Source organism: Malaclemys terrapin, chromosome 12, assembly GCF_027887155.1.
Source record: "Malaclemys terrapin pileata isolate rMalTer1 chromosome 12, rMalTer1.hap1, whole genome shotgun sequence".
Taxonomy (NCBI): domain Eukaryota; kingdom Metazoa; phylum Chordata; order Testudines; family Emydidae; genus Malaclemys; species Malaclemys terrapin.
Window position 1 is genome coordinate 476,763 of NC_071516.1, and position 16,785 is coordinate 493,547.

The window sequence follows — 16,785 nt, forward strand, 5'->3', positions numbered from 1 at the left end:
GAAGGCCACACCCATAACTCTCCAAGTGTGGCTGTGAATATGGGCTATTTGAGGTGAAGACAATAGGGTCAGATTCTCTCTTCCAGAAACAAGCAAAAAGCCCCTGTTCCAGGGTGGCCTGACTGTGACAATTGGCAACGGGCAGAATATTTGGGCCCTGGTAACTGTGCAGCCAACCAGCAAACCTGGGGATTGTTCAGCAAATCTGGCCGAGTGTTTGCTGAGATAAATCTTCATTTCACACACAAGCTGTTTACCTTCCTTAGGCTAATATTTGTGATTCTCTTCCTGCTTTCCTCTCTGCTCATGTAAAATGAGGAGGACTTGACTGCTGTGTCCACTGCTGGTAATTGAGATGATAAATCTTCCTGCTGGAGACCGGCTTTAATCAGAGCATTGTGTTTGGATGCAATTTAATTACTCTCATGCCGCTGAGCTAGGGCAGGACTCAGGGGAGCTAAGAGCCATTTATACATTACTTGGTCTTACATGCTGCTTCCACTCACTCAGGAGCCACGTTTTCAGCTACGGACTCTGATGTTAGGTGCCCATATTTAATACACATGCATTTGCTTGTACCTGCAAATGTGAATGTGCAAGCAGCCATTTGCCTGCAGAGTCAGGCAGTTGCACTCATGTCTGCACTTGTGAAAAATGGGTACACACTCACTTGTTCTAGCACCCCTTTTGTGCACACACTGGCAGGCCAAATATTCAACCCTAAAATTCTACTGTATGTCATTTTGATCTTCCCAATCCACTGAGAATATGGGTGGAATAAGAGTTGCTCCCTCGTGTATCTGGCTTCTGCGGTGACACAATAATCCTGGGTTCATTTCAAAATCAGTTGCTATGGAAATGATAGTGATGTCACCACTTCAGCATTGTTGCAGAAAAGACATATTCGATCATCCAGTCTACTCAGCATGATGATAGGCCCAGCGTTTCCTGAGATTCAGGGCTGACAGAATGGGCTGCAGAATCTGTGTCTTCAGAGATGTGCTGCAACAGCGGAGCTTCCTTTAAAAGAACAAGGACAAACGGTTGCAGAGAAACGTTCAGAGCATGGCCTGACTATCACTACCAGTGCCTGAGTCTGGAGGCAGAAGTTATCACAGACCTAGCTGAGCTTCCCCCATTGGATACTCACTAGACTGCTCGGAGGGATCCAACAGCTAAATCCCACAAGCTCCCATCTGGCTGGGGCAGGGCAGAGTTTAGACACTGTTCCAGGCTCTGGGCCTCTCAGCACATCTCCAGGTACTGACACCCCTCTTGGCAGTCGGGACCCTGCACCCTGAAACTAATGCTGTCTGCCCCAAGCCTCCCCAACAGCTCTTGCACGTTCCCCAGAATTCCACCAAAGGTGTGAATCTTCTGGTGCACAGATTTCCTCGTCTGGGGCACGCGATAGTGACATGTACAGACTTTGCAAAGGATTCTAAAACACCATTCATCATCTGGATGATGGCAAATCCCACAGGGACGTAGCCTCCTTGCAGACCGAGTGCTGCCTGCATGAAGCTCTAGCTCGATCCTTAAGGTGGCCTGGCTGTACACTGAGTCCATGTCCATCACTGGCAGTCCTCTCACGCCACTGAAACTTTTTGGCAACCAAGTGACCATCGGTCATGTAGTGGCATTCCCTGGGAAACACATTTCAGAATTTGTTGGTCTTCCGTCAGTTGAAGACCGCTATCATGTCCCACCCCCCGCCTTAATCTTCTCTTTTCCAAACTAAACATACCCAGTTCCTTCGGCCTTTGCTCCTATGGCTGCATTCCAGCCCTCTGATCATCTGTGTCGCTCACCTCTGGATCCTTTCCAGTTTGTCTACATCCTTTGAATACAGCGGTGACCAAAATTGGATACAGTACTCCAGCGGAGGCTTAACCAGCGCTGAGCAGAGCGGTTCCTCAAATCATCATAGCAGTGCGAATATTAAATAATTCAGTTCATTGGCGGGTTGAATCCGAAGCCTAATAGTGGCAGTTTTGGTGTAAAAAATATTGTTAGTGGGGATAATTTTAATTAGAAAAGTTTAACTAGCATGTTTATCCACCGCTGCTGGATGTGGTGGGGACCTGTGGGGCAGCCAGTTGCTGTCCAGGATTTCTGGGCTGTGGAACTAAGAGTTCAAGCCCACATCAACAAAAACCTCGTATCACTTTCTATCCTGCCAGCAGGTAAGAAAAGAGGAGATGCATCTTCTCATCACTGCCAAAAGCCTCAGCTACCAAAACTTCCAGCTTCCGTCAACAACAGCCTGCAGAGTTTCTCACCATCAGTACAAGAATCTGCTGCACATAGAGAACCAGGGACAGCATGGAATAATTAGAATTTAGTATCTAAATAAATAACACCAGGAAAACTACCCTGATTGGGTTATTTTCATAATTTAAAAAAATCTTTATTTTGGAATTTACTTGAAGCTGAGAAGAAATGTCAAAACGTGCCTCAGAATTCAGCACCGTTGTGCTGGAGGAATTGGGACCAGGCCTTAGAACTGGGTTCCATGTGCCTCAGTCAGTGTGACACAGTCCCTGTCTAATGTATGTTCCATCCAGGACTTTTCCATTGCATGAGCATCGGACCTCAATGGGGCCATGGAAGACAGGAACCCATGTTAAAAGTGCACAGAGCAAAGTAATACCCTGCCTATCCTGGGTCTCCAGCGATTTCTCTGGGGCAGGGAAGGAATTGGAGATTAGCTTTTCCTTTCAGTGCACTTCTGCTGAAGGTGAATATTGTTGCAGAGCATTTCTGCTGGAATTGTAATGGACTCAAGTGGATCTGCAAATACTTCTGCCCAGGTTGGCAAAGGCAACTGCCAGTCCCAGGTCCACAGCTCCTTCACTGCACGGCTGTGTTTCCATCATCTCGCTCTTGCTCTGTGTGTTTTTCCCGTCTCCTTCCTCAGTCTTTTCAGATTAATGGCATTCAGGCTCCTGGAGGAAATGCAGAAAAACGGCATGTTTAATTTTAATTTAGGAAACCGTTTAGGTAGCAGCCTAGTTTCCTTGCTGCTGTCAGTCAGGTTTTCTCAAGGCTGACATCAATTAGTTTAAAAATATTGAATGTAATTTTGCCTGACACAACATATTGCAGCCACTGCAAAATATAATTTATTTTAGAAGAAGAAATAATTAAACTAATTTGCATGTCAGTCAGCTGAGCTGGAATACAGAGTAGAGTTGCAGCAGTGAAAGATGATGCTCTCTTTAAACTGATCACGCTCTGCCTTGGCATGTTCTGCCCCTCAGTCCTGGCCACTGATGACCAGCGCTATTTTTGTTTTCTGGCAGGCTCTGTTTGATGATGTCATACTTCTCTGCCTTCTCTGGCTTAGATTGACGGTCTGGCTAATATCATGAAACTGTGGTTCTTTCTGCCCATGGGTCTGTGTGTGCATAGCTGTATACGCATTAGCACATGGCTATGCCTTCGTGGGCATGTCTGCACATGTCTCTGTGTGTGTGTCATTCCGCACGTATAGAGACACTACGTGGGGGTAAGGGGTGCTACAGAGCTCTTTGGAGCACTGGCGTGTGAGGTTTGGAGTACTTAGGAGGAGTGAATCTTGCAGTTCATTACACGTGCACTGCTATAACATCTTGATCCCACCCACCCTAGACCATTGTTGATTCTACTTATACCCCATAAGTTACAGAAAACATATCAGGAGAGTTTTTAAAAAAATCTGTTGAAGCTGCTTTTTATATTTCCCCCCCTGTAAAACCAGGTGCCTCAGAGGGAGAGGAGAGTTTTGTAAAGAATACATTTTAGTAACCGCTTAAACAGCTTTTTTAAAAATACATTACAATGTTCTATTCAAAGGCCCAGCAGGTAGTGATGCAGCAGGGCCAAAAAGAAAAGAAATACCATGTGTCCTATGGAAGGGTCTCCAAAGATGATGCTCCCATTTCTAGCCCCAGTGTTTCTTGAGGTATCAGACCCAGGGCTAGGGTGACCAGATGTCCCGATTTTATAGGGACAGTCCCGATATTTGGGGCTTTCTCTTATGTAGGCACCTATTACCCCCCACCCCTGTCCCGGTTTTTCACACTTGCTGTCTGGTCACCCTACCCAGGGCCTCAAGCTTCAGTGATTTAGGGTGATTTTGGGGAGGGAGGAGGAGACCTTTGTGTGGCCGGCGATTTTTTTTTTAATGGCATCTTTGAAGCTGCTCAGAGGCATGGAAGGTTATTGATAGTTCTGGGGGAGACGAGTCCGCAGGCAGAGGGCAGGTGAGACCGACACAGGTGCTCAGTAAATGTATCTTAGCACATGGATATCTCCACCACCCATGCACAGTATATTTCCTCAGACTCCTTGTCTTTGTGGCTGTGATGATAGGAGGAGTTTGTGCTGTTCTCTCTGACTCTAAATATCCAGCATACGCTGATTGCAACCTCAGCTAAAGGGCTGCAAGCTCATTCCATAAGGATGGCAGCGTAGGAAACATGCTGTCTTCTGACTGGTTTGGAAAGATTTAAATATCCTGGGTTAAGATCTGGCTCCTTGGGGTGCACATCTGTCTTTTTCTTAAACGTGTCTGTGCAGTGCCAAGCACATGGTGTCTCTAGCACTGTAGAAATACATAAGAATGATTAAGAATAGTCATGATAATGAATGCTCTGTTGCCCACTAATTGTGTGTGCTCTGAATGGGTGATGGGAGTCAGGGTAAGGTTAGGAGGGAGACGAGGAGAGATCTGAGTGTCTCTCTTCCTCCTCTCATCCTTTCTTTCTGCCTTTTCTCATCTCCTTCTCTGTATATCACCTTCAGGGCAATGCCAGCTCACTTTAGAATCAAACTGCAGGGAAAGGTTATCCATCTTTCTGCAAGAGGAGCCAGGCTGCTGGGGAAGGAGATAAAACGCTCTCACCGTATCACTTGCTGGAATCAAACCCCTCTCACTCGCTCGCTCATTTACCCCTTCAGCTGGAACCGGACACACCTCTTTACCACCCCCTCAGATTTTCCGCCTCCCAGCTCCCTCCCCACCCTGCTGCCTTTAGCATCCTTTCTTCCTAAAAGCAATTGCAGTTTATTTCGCTGCACTAACATGCTCTTAAAAATAACAAATTGTTCCAGGCTTTTAGTCACGACTTCTGCCTCCTTCCCCCCAAAACACCCATCTAATCACCAAAGCAGCGGGTCTGGGTGAGCGGAAGCGATAACAGGAGAGCAGAGAGGGGGGCGAAGGTGGGCTCTGGGGAGAGGGTTTGGGTTCTCAGATAATTATGGAGCCTTGCTCATACTTCTCTCCCCCGGGTACAACTCCACCTGACTCACAGACCAGAGTTAATTTTATCAACAAACAGGCAGCAGGCTCCTGCTTTAACAACAAGCAGTGCTCCCTCCCATGCTGGGCCTCTCCAGAGTTATAACTTCTGGGGGAACAAAGGAGCCAGAGAATGAGGGTGTTTCATTTCTGGAAGCATGTGAGGCGCTTTGGAAAGCATTAGGCCCTCAGGAGTGATTTATAATATTATAAAGAGGGATTAATGTACCTTTATGGTGCGTGCCATGGGGCAGAAACAAGCAGGAGCAAATCAGAGCTCCCAAGCTACATCCCACATGTATGAAGCGCTCACAGCTTATCAGGCAGAGGTAAGTGCAGGAGCTGCCTGGCGCAGCAAGGCGCAGAGCTGCTGTTTGGGCTCCGGGGGAGCCAGGGGGGTTCGTTTGCTCATCCTGGAATGAGAGGGCTGGCTCAGGCTGTACAAACCCATGGATAACGCAGTCATTAGAATATGTAGATAGTAGCAGCAGGAGCAGGTGGACACCAAGATGGGCTTGTGATGCTGGCAGACCAGGTGCCAGCTCATGCCAAGGTCCCCAGGTCTCCACTGAACCCTGACCAATACATGGGTGGAGTCAGTCTGGCTCACCTGGGTGTTAGTCTTGTTAAAACAGGAGTTGGAAGTATACGAATGAGTTTAGTGTTTAGATTGTATTGAAGGCTGGGGCATCGCTGCCTGGATTAATCTCACTTATAACATCCCATAGTGTAAGGTAATGCTTGAGCATTTGCATTGTAAGCCGTTGTAACTGTAACTCCCCAGGTAGGAGAGGGACATGAACCAGTGTGAAATGCTGGTCTCCAACACGTGTTATGTCCTGCCCGACAGGGAAGGCCCAGCAACACCAGATGCACTGAAGTGGAATGTTAGAGAGACACACGAGTTTGCTGCTTACTCTCCCCCTCCCCCATCTCATGAAGACGAGTCTTGCAAGTGAATTCCTCCCATCAGCTGAGTTTGCAGCTCAGAACAGAAGGGGGGAAGGGAATTAAAAGCCCCTAACAAGGAGGAACTGGATCTCATTGCTTCTTGGACTCTGCAGACAAGGTTTCTAAGGCACAAGCAAGAGACCCCCAGTGCTCAGCCTGGGTTAGCCCTAAACGCCATCTGGAGCCTGCTTATTATAGAAGCTTCTGTTCTCTTTTGAAACGTGAGGTTGTAACTCATTTGTGTGTGTATGTTGACCTGCTTTACACTTGAAAATAACTCTCATTTCCTTTTGCTATATAATCAATTTGTATTTAGTTTATTATAGGATTGGCTATGAGTGTGTGGTGTGCAGTTGACCTGGGGTAAGTGACTGACCCTTTGGGGCTAAAAGCAACCTGAATATTGCTGTGATTCGTGGTGCAAGCAACCAGCTATCACAATAGTAGGCTGCCTAAATGACAAGATAGACCGGAGAATCCAAGTGGCCTGCCTGTGACTCCATGCTTAGGCTGTTAGAGTCCCTGAGCAGTGTACACTTGGTAATAGGTTGGGGAAATCTATGTGCAGAACTCACAGCCAGTTTGGAGTCTGTCCTGCTTCCTAGCAGGGCCCTGGGGTTGGCACAGGTGGAAAGAGTTCAACGTGGCATTCGAGTGCTGCGTGGCTGCACCAGTTCAGCCAACCCCGGCTGGGGAGGGGCTCGGAACAGCAATATAAGAGCGGCCATACTGGGTCAGACCAAAGTCCATCTAGCTCAGTATCCTGTCTTCTGACAGTGGCCAGTGCCAGGTGCCCCAAAGGGGATGAACAGAACCAGTAATCATCAAGTGACCCATCACCTGTCGCCCATTCACAGCCTCTGGCAGACAGAGGCTAGGGACACCATTCCTGCCCATCCTGTTTAATAGCCATTGATGGACCTACCCTCCATGAATTTATCTAGTTCATAGTCTTGGCCTTCACAACATCCTCTGGCAAAGAGTTCCACAGACTGACTATGCGTTGTGTGAAAAAATACTTCCTTTTGTTTGTTTCAAACCTGCTGCCTATTAATTTCATTTGGTTAGGGTGACCAGATGTCCTGATTTTATAGGGACAGTCCTGATATTTGGGGCTTTTTCTTATGTAGGTGCCAATTACCCCCCACCCGTCCCGATTTTTCACACTTGCTATCTGGTCACCTTACATTTGGTGACCCCTAGTTCTTATGTTATGAGACGGAGTGAACAACACTTCCTTATTTACTTTCTCCACACCTTTATAGACCTCAGTCATATCTAGGGTGACCAGATGTCCCAATTTATAGGGACAGTCCCGATTTTTGGGTCTTTTTCTTATATAGGCTCCTATTAGCCCCCACCCCCGTCCCGATTTTTGCTGTCTGGTCACCCTAATCATATCCCCCCTTAGTCGTCTCTTTTCCAAGCTGAAAAGTCCCAGTCTTATTAATCTCTCCTCATATGGAATCCGTTCCATACCCTTAATCGTTTTTGTCATTTCTGAACCTTTCCAATTCCAATATATCATTTTTGAGATGGGGCAACCACATCTGCATGCAGTATTCAACACACCAGGGTCAGACATGGGGCAGGTCTCTGAGGGGGCAGAACCAAAGAACCCCTGGAGACGTATCGCCAGCCTGAAATGCAGCTGAGCCCTGTTCCCTGTCTATGCACCCCTGTTCTGACACGGGCATTACAGCCTCAGGGCCTGGAGCAACAGCTCTTGAAATAACTAATGCTGACCAGGGCCGAGTGAAACCAAACTGATGGATCTTCCCACTTGTGCATCTGGGTTTCTCTCCGTAAGATGGGAATTGCCCCAATGTTTAGTTGCTCTGGAAGAATTTTTACATAACACTCTCCTTCTTTCCTTGAGAGGAAGAGTGATGTCTCTGGGAGAGAGAGACTGAGTCCTCCCCACAACCTGGCATGCCCTGGAGATCCCAGTGCTGAGTGAGTGGGGAGTGGAAAGGCCTTTTCTGCCCCTCTTTGGTTCAGCATTTATTTGCAACCACTGGGAACAGCTGTGAGCTGCTATGGGTCATGGTGTCTGCTGCACACTGGGGGTCTCTTTCCCTAGAGCTGGGCAGTGCTGTTTCCGCCGATCTCCGATTCCCCCCCCCTCCCTCTGCCAGACTGAGGGAGGGGCCTGGATGAAAGCCAGTTGGCTTAAATACCAGCCAGATACAGCAGAGGTGTGATGCTTTTTGGCAGGGGGAGAAGCTTGAGGAACTGGTGAAACGTGTGAGTGAGGGCATCTGCTCAGCTATTGCCAAAGGGGTTCGTCACCCTGAGCTCTGCCCAGCCTGAATGTAATGGGGAGAAATGCCCCTGCCAGGAGTTTGCATTCTCTTCTCTCAGACTTTGCCCCAGCCATCAGTGCCTCGAAGCCCTGTGCTAGATGACCGCAGCGAGCTGGCCCTTGGACTGCCTTAGAATCTCTCTATCCAGGACGTACATAGCTCCCATCATCATCATATCTGTGGCCTCCCAAAGATTTAAAAATAGAATTAACGTTGGCAACCTCTCTCTGTCTCCCAGTTGCCAGTCTGTTGGGAGCACAGCTTGACTGGTTTATAGCATTGATTTTAACAGTGCGTGTGTGTACCTATGGGAAGAGCTTATTGCAGGAAAACTGAATCTCAGAGCTGAGTTTTGCATTTAGCTCCGGACTTGGTGAAACTGTTCTCTCTTGTGGCACTGAGTTCCATAGTCCAAGTCTGGCTCCCATAAGGACATACCTCCTGCACTCACAAGCCTCCCGTTAACAATTAACAGCTTCCTGGTTCCAGTGGGACGTAACTCTCCTGGAGGTCATGGTCGGAGACCGTGGTTATCTCTGAGATCTAGGTGTAGTCCCTGGACACCATCTGTAAGTGCACTTTCCCTTCCCCCTCTCCCCCCCATCCTTCTGAGCAGGGCACACTCATGCAGACACATTACCTGTGCCCGGTGCTCTGCACTGACTGCCAGGTCACACCCAGGTAAGATTCCAGGTGCCAGTGATTATCTACAAACCCATCATTCTTGTAGAGCTCAAAGCAATGCACACAGGAGCCCTGGGGCCAAGGACCTGGCATTCTAACGAATGTCCAGGCACGGGCTGGGGAGTGGGGAGCAGCAGGAAGGGAAGGGACTGAATGTGACACATAGAATGGGGTTTGTTAATGCCACGATTTTTGTATTGATTTGTAACTCTCTCCCGTTCCAACTGCGCTTTCATTTCAGCTTTACTTGAGGTGATGCCTTCAGCCCTTGATGGTCTAGTCTCACAGATCCCCTCTGCCTAGGCCCACATCTGTCAGTCTCAAGAGTGAAGCTTGTGGGAGCTGGCCAGGGGGTAGATCTTCACCATTGGATTGGTGGCAGGTTCTTGCCACTGGAATTCACATGCACCATAAAAGCTGGCGCTTGCTGACAGAGGCACCTTGTTAGCTGCCGTCCTCAGCAGTTGAGTCTCACACGTGGAAATTCGGCTGGTGCTGCTGAGGGATGCTGTACAGATGCTGCTGAATTGTGGGGGAAATGTTTGCATCACACTTGAGCTAATGTGCGTACCAGGCAGCTGGAAGGTGTGTTGATGGTTGTGTTAGAAATCGAATAAATACTTAGGGTGGGGCTCTCACACCTGGGGAGTCACCTGTGTGACTGACCACAGGGGTTGCTGACAGAACAAAGAGATGGGATAAGTTCCCTGCTGCTGGCAGAGGACGCTCACCAACAACGCTGTGTGTTGGTTTTGTTTCAGACAATCATTCCCAGGTGTCTAGAGCATCTCTGCGTATCCGAATCCTGGATGTGAACGACAACCCACCCGAGCTGGCCACGCCGTACGAGGCTGCGGTATGTGAAGATGCCAAGCCCGGCCAGGTAATCAGAACGCCTGGCTCCCAGTCAGCATTGTGCCACGTGCAGTGTTTGCGTATGAAACGTCTGCATTAGGCCTGGCACATCCTGACCGGGTGTCTGTGTATCTGGAAAGCGCACGCAGCTGTGAGGCCCGCGTCAGGGTTAAGGAGTTGACACTGTTCTCTGACTGCTCAGGTCAGGACAGGACTTCACCCTGATGGAGTGTGACTTTGGGGGGCAATTTTCTTCTCAAAACTACTCTGGCAGCCACTGCTTGTGGAGCTGCGACTGCCTCTCCCTCCAGGAGAGCTGACCCTTCAGGGAGAGAAGGGTGCTGTGTGCCCGGGGGCGGTGGGAGTGGGAGCAATGCCTTTCCCTTCCTGCCCAGCTGCAGGTGCGTGGAAGGAGCTGAATAGCTGAATCTGATGGCACTGGCAAAGGTTTTCCATCTCTCTTGAGGGAGATGCTGCCCATTCCAGTGCTGCGAGGAGTCCCCAGGCAGAGACCTCTCCCTCAGCCCCAAGGAAGCAGCTCTGACCTCTGCTTTCTTCTTGTAGCTAATTCAGACAATAAGTGTCGTGGATCGTGATGAGCCTCAGAGTGGCCATCGCTTCTACTTCACACTGGCCCCGGAAGCCACTGACAACCACCACTTTTCTCTGCTGGATATCCAGGGTGAGTCGTCCTCCTTCCCATTCATCAATTCCCTTCTGCCCTATTCTCCCTTCCTCTCCAATTGGTGGCTGCATGGCCTGGGACCTGTGCCAAGAACGGGGAGCAGGAAAGGCTGGTCACCATGGGAAGTGCTGTGGGATGCAGCAGGCTCCCCAGACTGTTCCCCCGCAGACCTTTCACCTCTGATCGATGCAGATCCAGCCCTTCTCGAGCAGCTGCCTCAGCCACACAGGCCCTTCTTAGGAGCCTGTCCCACCAGAATTCTTTGCTGGCAAAGAGCAGGAGCTCTCACGAGCCTCTGTGTGTCTGGCTGCTGCAGGCTGCACCTCACTCCTTCCTAGCCAGCAGATTCTCAGCTCCTGTTCGGTGCTCTGTGGCTCTGACGTTGGGGGGCCTGTTTTCCTTTCTCAGTCCTGCAGAGAGAGCATAGCCTCACCATTATGTATATTTGATTTCCCCCACACGCAGTGAAGCAGCCCCCACCCAGAGCAGAGACACGCTGAGCAGAATAGCAGACCATGCCCCTGGAAAAGATGCACTGAGAGGCTGGGGGCTTCACCCTAAGCGATTAATCGCACTGTTAATAATAGAATATAATTTGTTTAAATATTTTTGGATGTTTTCTACATTTTCAAATATATTGATTTCAATTACAACACAGAATACAAAGTGTACAGGACTCACTTTATATTTATTTTTTATTACAAGTCTTTGCACTGTAAAAAAAACAAAAGAAATGGCATTTTTCAATTCACCTAATACAAGTACTGTAGTGCAATCTCTTTATCATGGAAGTTGAACTTACAAATGTAGAATTATGTACAAAAAAACTGCATTCAAAAATAAAACAGTGTAAAATTTTAGGGCCTGCAAGTCCACTCAGTCCTACTTCTTGTTCAGCCAATCGCTCAGACAAACAAGTTTGTTTACATTTGCAGGAGATAATGCTGCCCTCTTCTTGAAAGTGAGAACAGGCGTTCTCATGGCACTATGGTAGCCAGCGTCGCAAGATATTTACATGCCAGATGCGCTAAAGACTCATATGTCCCTTCATGCTTCAACCACCATTCCAGAGGTCATGGGTCCATGCTGATGATAGGTTCTGCTTGATAACAATCCAAAGCAGTGCGGACCAACACATGTTCATTTTCATCATCTGAGTCAGATGCCACCAGCAGAAGGCTGATTTTCTTTTTTGGTGGTTTGAGTTCTGTAGTTTCCGCATCGGAGTATTGCTCTTTTAAGACTTCTGAAAGCATGTTCCACACCTCATCCCTCTCAGATTTTGGAAGGCACTTCAGATTCTTAAACCTTGGGTTGAGTGCTGTAACTATCTTTAGAAATCTCACATTGGTACCTTCTTTGCGTTTTGTCAAATCTGCTGTGAAAGTGTTCTTAAAATGAACATGTGCTGGATCATCATACGAGACTGCTATAACATGAAATATATGGCAGAATGCGGGTAAAACAGAGCAGGGGACATACAATTCTCCCCCAAGGAGTTCAGTCACAAATTTAATTAACGCATTATTTTTTTAACGAGCATCATCAGCATGGAAGCATGTCCTCTGGAATGGTGGCCGAAGCATGAAGGGGCATACGAATGTTTAGCATATCTGACACGTAAACACCTTGCAATGTCGGCTACAAAAGGGCCATGCAAATGCCTGTTCTGACTTTTAGGTAACATTGTAAACAAGAAGAGGGCAGCATTATCTCCTGTAAATGTAAACAAACTTGTTTGTCTTAAAAAGAAGAACAGGAGTACTTGTGGCACCTTAGAGACTAACAAATTTATTAGAGCATAAGCTTTCGTGGACTACAGCCCACTTCTTCGGATGCATCCGAAGAAGTGGGCTGTAGTCCACGAAAGCTTATGCTCTAATAAATTTGTTAGTCTCTAAGGTGCCACAAGTACTCCTGTTCTTCTTTTTGTGGATACAGACTAACACGGCTGTTACTCTGAAACTTGTTTGTCTTAGCGATTGGCTGAACAAGAAGTAGGACTGAGTGGACTTGTAGGCTCTAAAGTTTTACATTGTTTTGTTTTTGGGTGCGGTTATGTAACAAAAAAAAATCTACATTTGTAAATTGCACTTTCACAACATAGGGATTGCACTTCAGTACTTGTATGAGGTGAATTGAAAAACTATTTCTTTTGATTATCATTTTTACAGTGCAAATATTTGTAATAAAAATAATATACACTTTGATTTCAATTACAACACAGAATACAATATATATGAAAATGTAGAAAAACATCTAAAATATTAAATAAATTTCAATTGGTATACTATTGTTTAACAGTGCGATTAAAACTGCGATTAATCGTGATTGGTTTTTTTGAGTTAATTGTGTGAGTTAACTGCGATTACTCAACAGCCCTAGAAAAAAACACACACGAGTGACACCGACAGAAGCACTGGTGAGGACAGTGCTATGTCAGCAGGAGACGCTCTCCCATCAGCACAGAGCAGCTACACAAGCGATCTTGTAGTGTTACAGCTGTGCTGCTGTCAGCGCGCTAGTGTAGACATGGCCTAAGACATGTCAGTCTATTGCTTTTTGGAGCGTAAGGAGTTACCAGCTCACATTACTCTGCCAGTCTGTCCAGTCTCTTATAGCACCTCTGGCACTGTCTGCCATTGTTAGTGCTTCAGGGGGAGGTGGAAACAACCACAACATGCATGGCCAATTGTTCAGAGCTGGCAGGAAAAAACCCTGCTTTTGTCTGCAGCTTGTCAGGGTGTGCCCTGAAACCCGAGATCTTTTCACACTGAGGCTTGGTCTACACTGCCAATTGAAGGACAAAACTTTTTTGTCCTTCACAGGTGCTTAAAAAAGCCCCGCCCTGCCCTGAAAGACACAAGTTTTGCCACGGCAAGTGGCAGTATAAATGGCTTGTTTTTGGCAGGAGTGCTCTCCTGTTGACAACGCAAACTCAGCTCAGGGGTGGACGTATTTTGTCAGCAAAAGTGCTGACAAACAGTGTTTACACTTCCCGACTTTTAGCGACACAGCTGTGTCACTAAAAGCTGTGTAGTGTAGACAAAGCCTTAGCGTACCGCCGGGCCTACACTACAGACTTCTGCTGGCATAGCTCTGTTGGCTGGGGTGTGAAGAGATATGGTCCCTGATCGACTGGTCTTAGCCTACAAACCTCCCAACACTGTTAATAGTCTGCCAGAATAACTGACTCAAGGGGCCTCCTGCGGCATGGGTTCCACCCGCTCCCTCTGTGGTGCACTAAGAAGCATTTCCTTTCATTGGGTCTGACTGTTCTGCTCTTTCACTTCATCTCAGCAAGCGTCTCTTTGGAGGGCTTGGTCAGCTGATGATTCAGAATCTCTCTGCCAGTCCCTGCTAAATCTCCTCTACCGCACGCCAAATAACTCCGGCACTCAAGCTCCTTGCCACCTGTTCAGTCTTGCCATTTGGCTAACCCTCCACTGCCCTTCTCAGGACTCAGATGACATGACCTAGACTGCCCCTTTACAGACTGTCAAAATAATGTTTTCAGCATTATATTTTTTCTCTTTTAAAAATACATCCCAGAATGCAATTTTCTTCTCTCCCTGCTGCTGTATGCCGGGCAGACATGCTATCCTCTGTCTGTTCAAGCTGTGTGATCTCAGCAGCTTCCGGCATTTAGCAGAGACCGGACGAAAGGCTAGTGGGACTCTGAAGGTGAGAGCTGTGGGGGTGGGTGCAGCTGCCTGATATGACCTAAGTCTGATGCATAAGGGAGGAGTGGAGCCATCACGTGTTGCTGCTTGCTGCTGCTAGTTATCTGAGCTGCTCCAGTGGCATCTCATGGTCAAACATAGGTGGGTCTGGTACCACTGGAGAGAGTCCCATGGTGAAAAGAGCAGACATGAGTTCTCCATCCAGGGGCCCAGAGGTGCTGTCTGTGGGCACTGATGTGGTTCATTAAGTCTAGGAGACTTGCCCCAAGAGTCATTGTCTGCTATCTCTGTTAGAGCAGCATGCATCTGAAGAAGTGGGTATTCACCCACGAAAGCTCATGCTCCTATACGTCTGTTAGTCTATAAAGTGCCACAGGACTCTTTCTGCTTTTACAGATCCAGACTAACACGGCTACCCCTCTGACACCTATCTCTGTTAGGAAATTCACACCCTCTAGGGGCATGTGGACAGCAGAACCCCAGTGTCAGAGTGTCTGGCCTCACAAAGACGGTAGATGCGTGGGCCCAATAGATCCCATGTTGCATTTGGGGTGAGCTGAAATATTAGGGTTGCTGCATGCATGTCCTGCCTTCTGCCATTCTGAGTGTTCATTTCTGGTTCTGATGCACTGAGTAGCATGGGGATGGGACGGGCAAGGGCCACCAGGGCTGTCATGTTGTTGGGCCTGGTCTCAGCAGATTTGGGGTCTCGTTGATAGTCATGGGCTTACTTACTGTTGATTTGGCATTAAAGACTATGAGCTTCATGTCCCTGTATTTGCCTGGGAAGATGCACTCTGGAGAGGTGGAGGGTGCTGCCTGGAATCAGATCAAGTTTCCTATTGGTTGACTGACATTTCTGCTGAGTCCAACTGCGAATTGTAAGTGGATCTGGGGGATACCTGCCATATTGCAGGCTCAGCTAGGAACCCAAGTGTCTGGGGGCATCTTAAAACCCTTCTACTAAACATTTACCTTCCATTTACCCCCTGAAGCTTGCCCACTAGCCAAAGGCACCATGTTGGAGGGAGACAAAACAAAAGGTAAAGGAAGTTTTCATAAAATGAAGCCACCTCCATTTTTGCAGCCTTCATCTCCCCATAACTTGATCCAATTTGCCTTCCAGAAGAACTCTATTCCCTCCTAAAATCCTGTCTATGACATTTCAGGCAGATTGGTTTGGTTTTGGCCTAGTTCAGAGCATCAAAATCCAGGTTGCAATTAAAAGCTTCACTCTTAACTGTGGAGAAACTAATGTCTCTTCACTGTATGTTAAATACACTGGTCCAATTCCTGACCCGAGGTGACCCTCAATTAACCTCTCTCCACTCTTGGGGCAGCTACTAATGGAGTCTCTTTGGTTTTTTATCATCTAACCAGGTTTTAATCCTCCACAAGATTTGCCCCATGCCCTATGTTTTTTTCCTTCATAGCCTCTTATGAGACCTTATCAAAAACTTTTTGAACTCCAAGTAAATTATATCCACCTGTGTCTATTACATCATTAATGTCTTCCAAATGTTCTGACAGGCTGAGAGGCAGGATTCTCCCCCATGGGAGCCAGGGCTGTTTGACACAGGTTACACTTATCCAAGCGTATTCCCTGATAGGAGGTTGCTCTGTAGCTCCCTGCTTCCGCTGTGGCTCTTTGCTGCATTAGTTATTTTCCAACCTCATTTTCATGCGTATAAATATTTCAGATGATCAGAGCTTGGCAAAAGCCGCCCTCTTCCCCCAGTGTGTGGGCATTTGTGCTCCATGTTCATGCTGCTCTGGGCTTCTCCACCAACGGGTTTCAAACCAAGAGGAACCTGGGGATTCGGGCAGCCCTGGACTTGCTTGCACCCGGCTCCTTCTCCAGACACTCTGCTCTGACACTGCAAAGGATTGCTGATTCCTCAGAGAGCACAATGAGGCTCACTCTGCTTGAGCAAATTAATCTGAGTGATCCCCGAAACTTTCCTTGTGACATCTCACTAAACAAGGAGTAAAAGCCAGCATCACCCAGCACCTCTCTGCCTTGGTTGGAAACAAGCTTTAATTGCAGGGCTTGTTCCGAGGGCTGTTGGAGACCCTGGCGTACGCGTCGCTGAGCAATGGCTTATTAGATAATAAGAACCAGAAGCTGCTGGTGGATGTATTATTACTGCACTCTTTCACTCTGTCTCCTCTCCTTTGCTTCTGTCCAATTCCCCCTCTTCACCCTCTCCCCCCGCCCCACCAATCTAATTTCCCCAGCACACTCTTCTTTGGTTCCCTTCCGGTCCTGCTCATTCCCTTGCTATAGCCTCCTTCAGTTTCTCTCTCCCCCTTCTTGCGGTCTCTCTCCCGGGC

At 47.8% G+C, this 16,785-nt stretch overlaps 1 protein-coding gene across 2 annotated transcripts in view; it reads left to right on the top strand.

Moving 5' to 3' along the window:
- Window positions 1-16,785, top strand: part of CDH22 (cadherin 22) — a 153,731-nt gene that overhangs the window by 119,112 nt on the left and 17,834 nt on the right. For both annotated transcript variants that reach the window (XM_054046240.1, XM_054046241.1), the window contains 2 exons: window positions 9,990-10,111; window positions 10,648-10,765. In XM_054046240.1, the coding sequence (XP_053902215.1) occupies window positions 9,990-10,111; window positions 10,648-10,765 (240 nt within the window). The remainder of the gene's footprint in view (window positions 1-9,989; window positions 10,112-10,647; window positions 10,766-16,785) is intronic.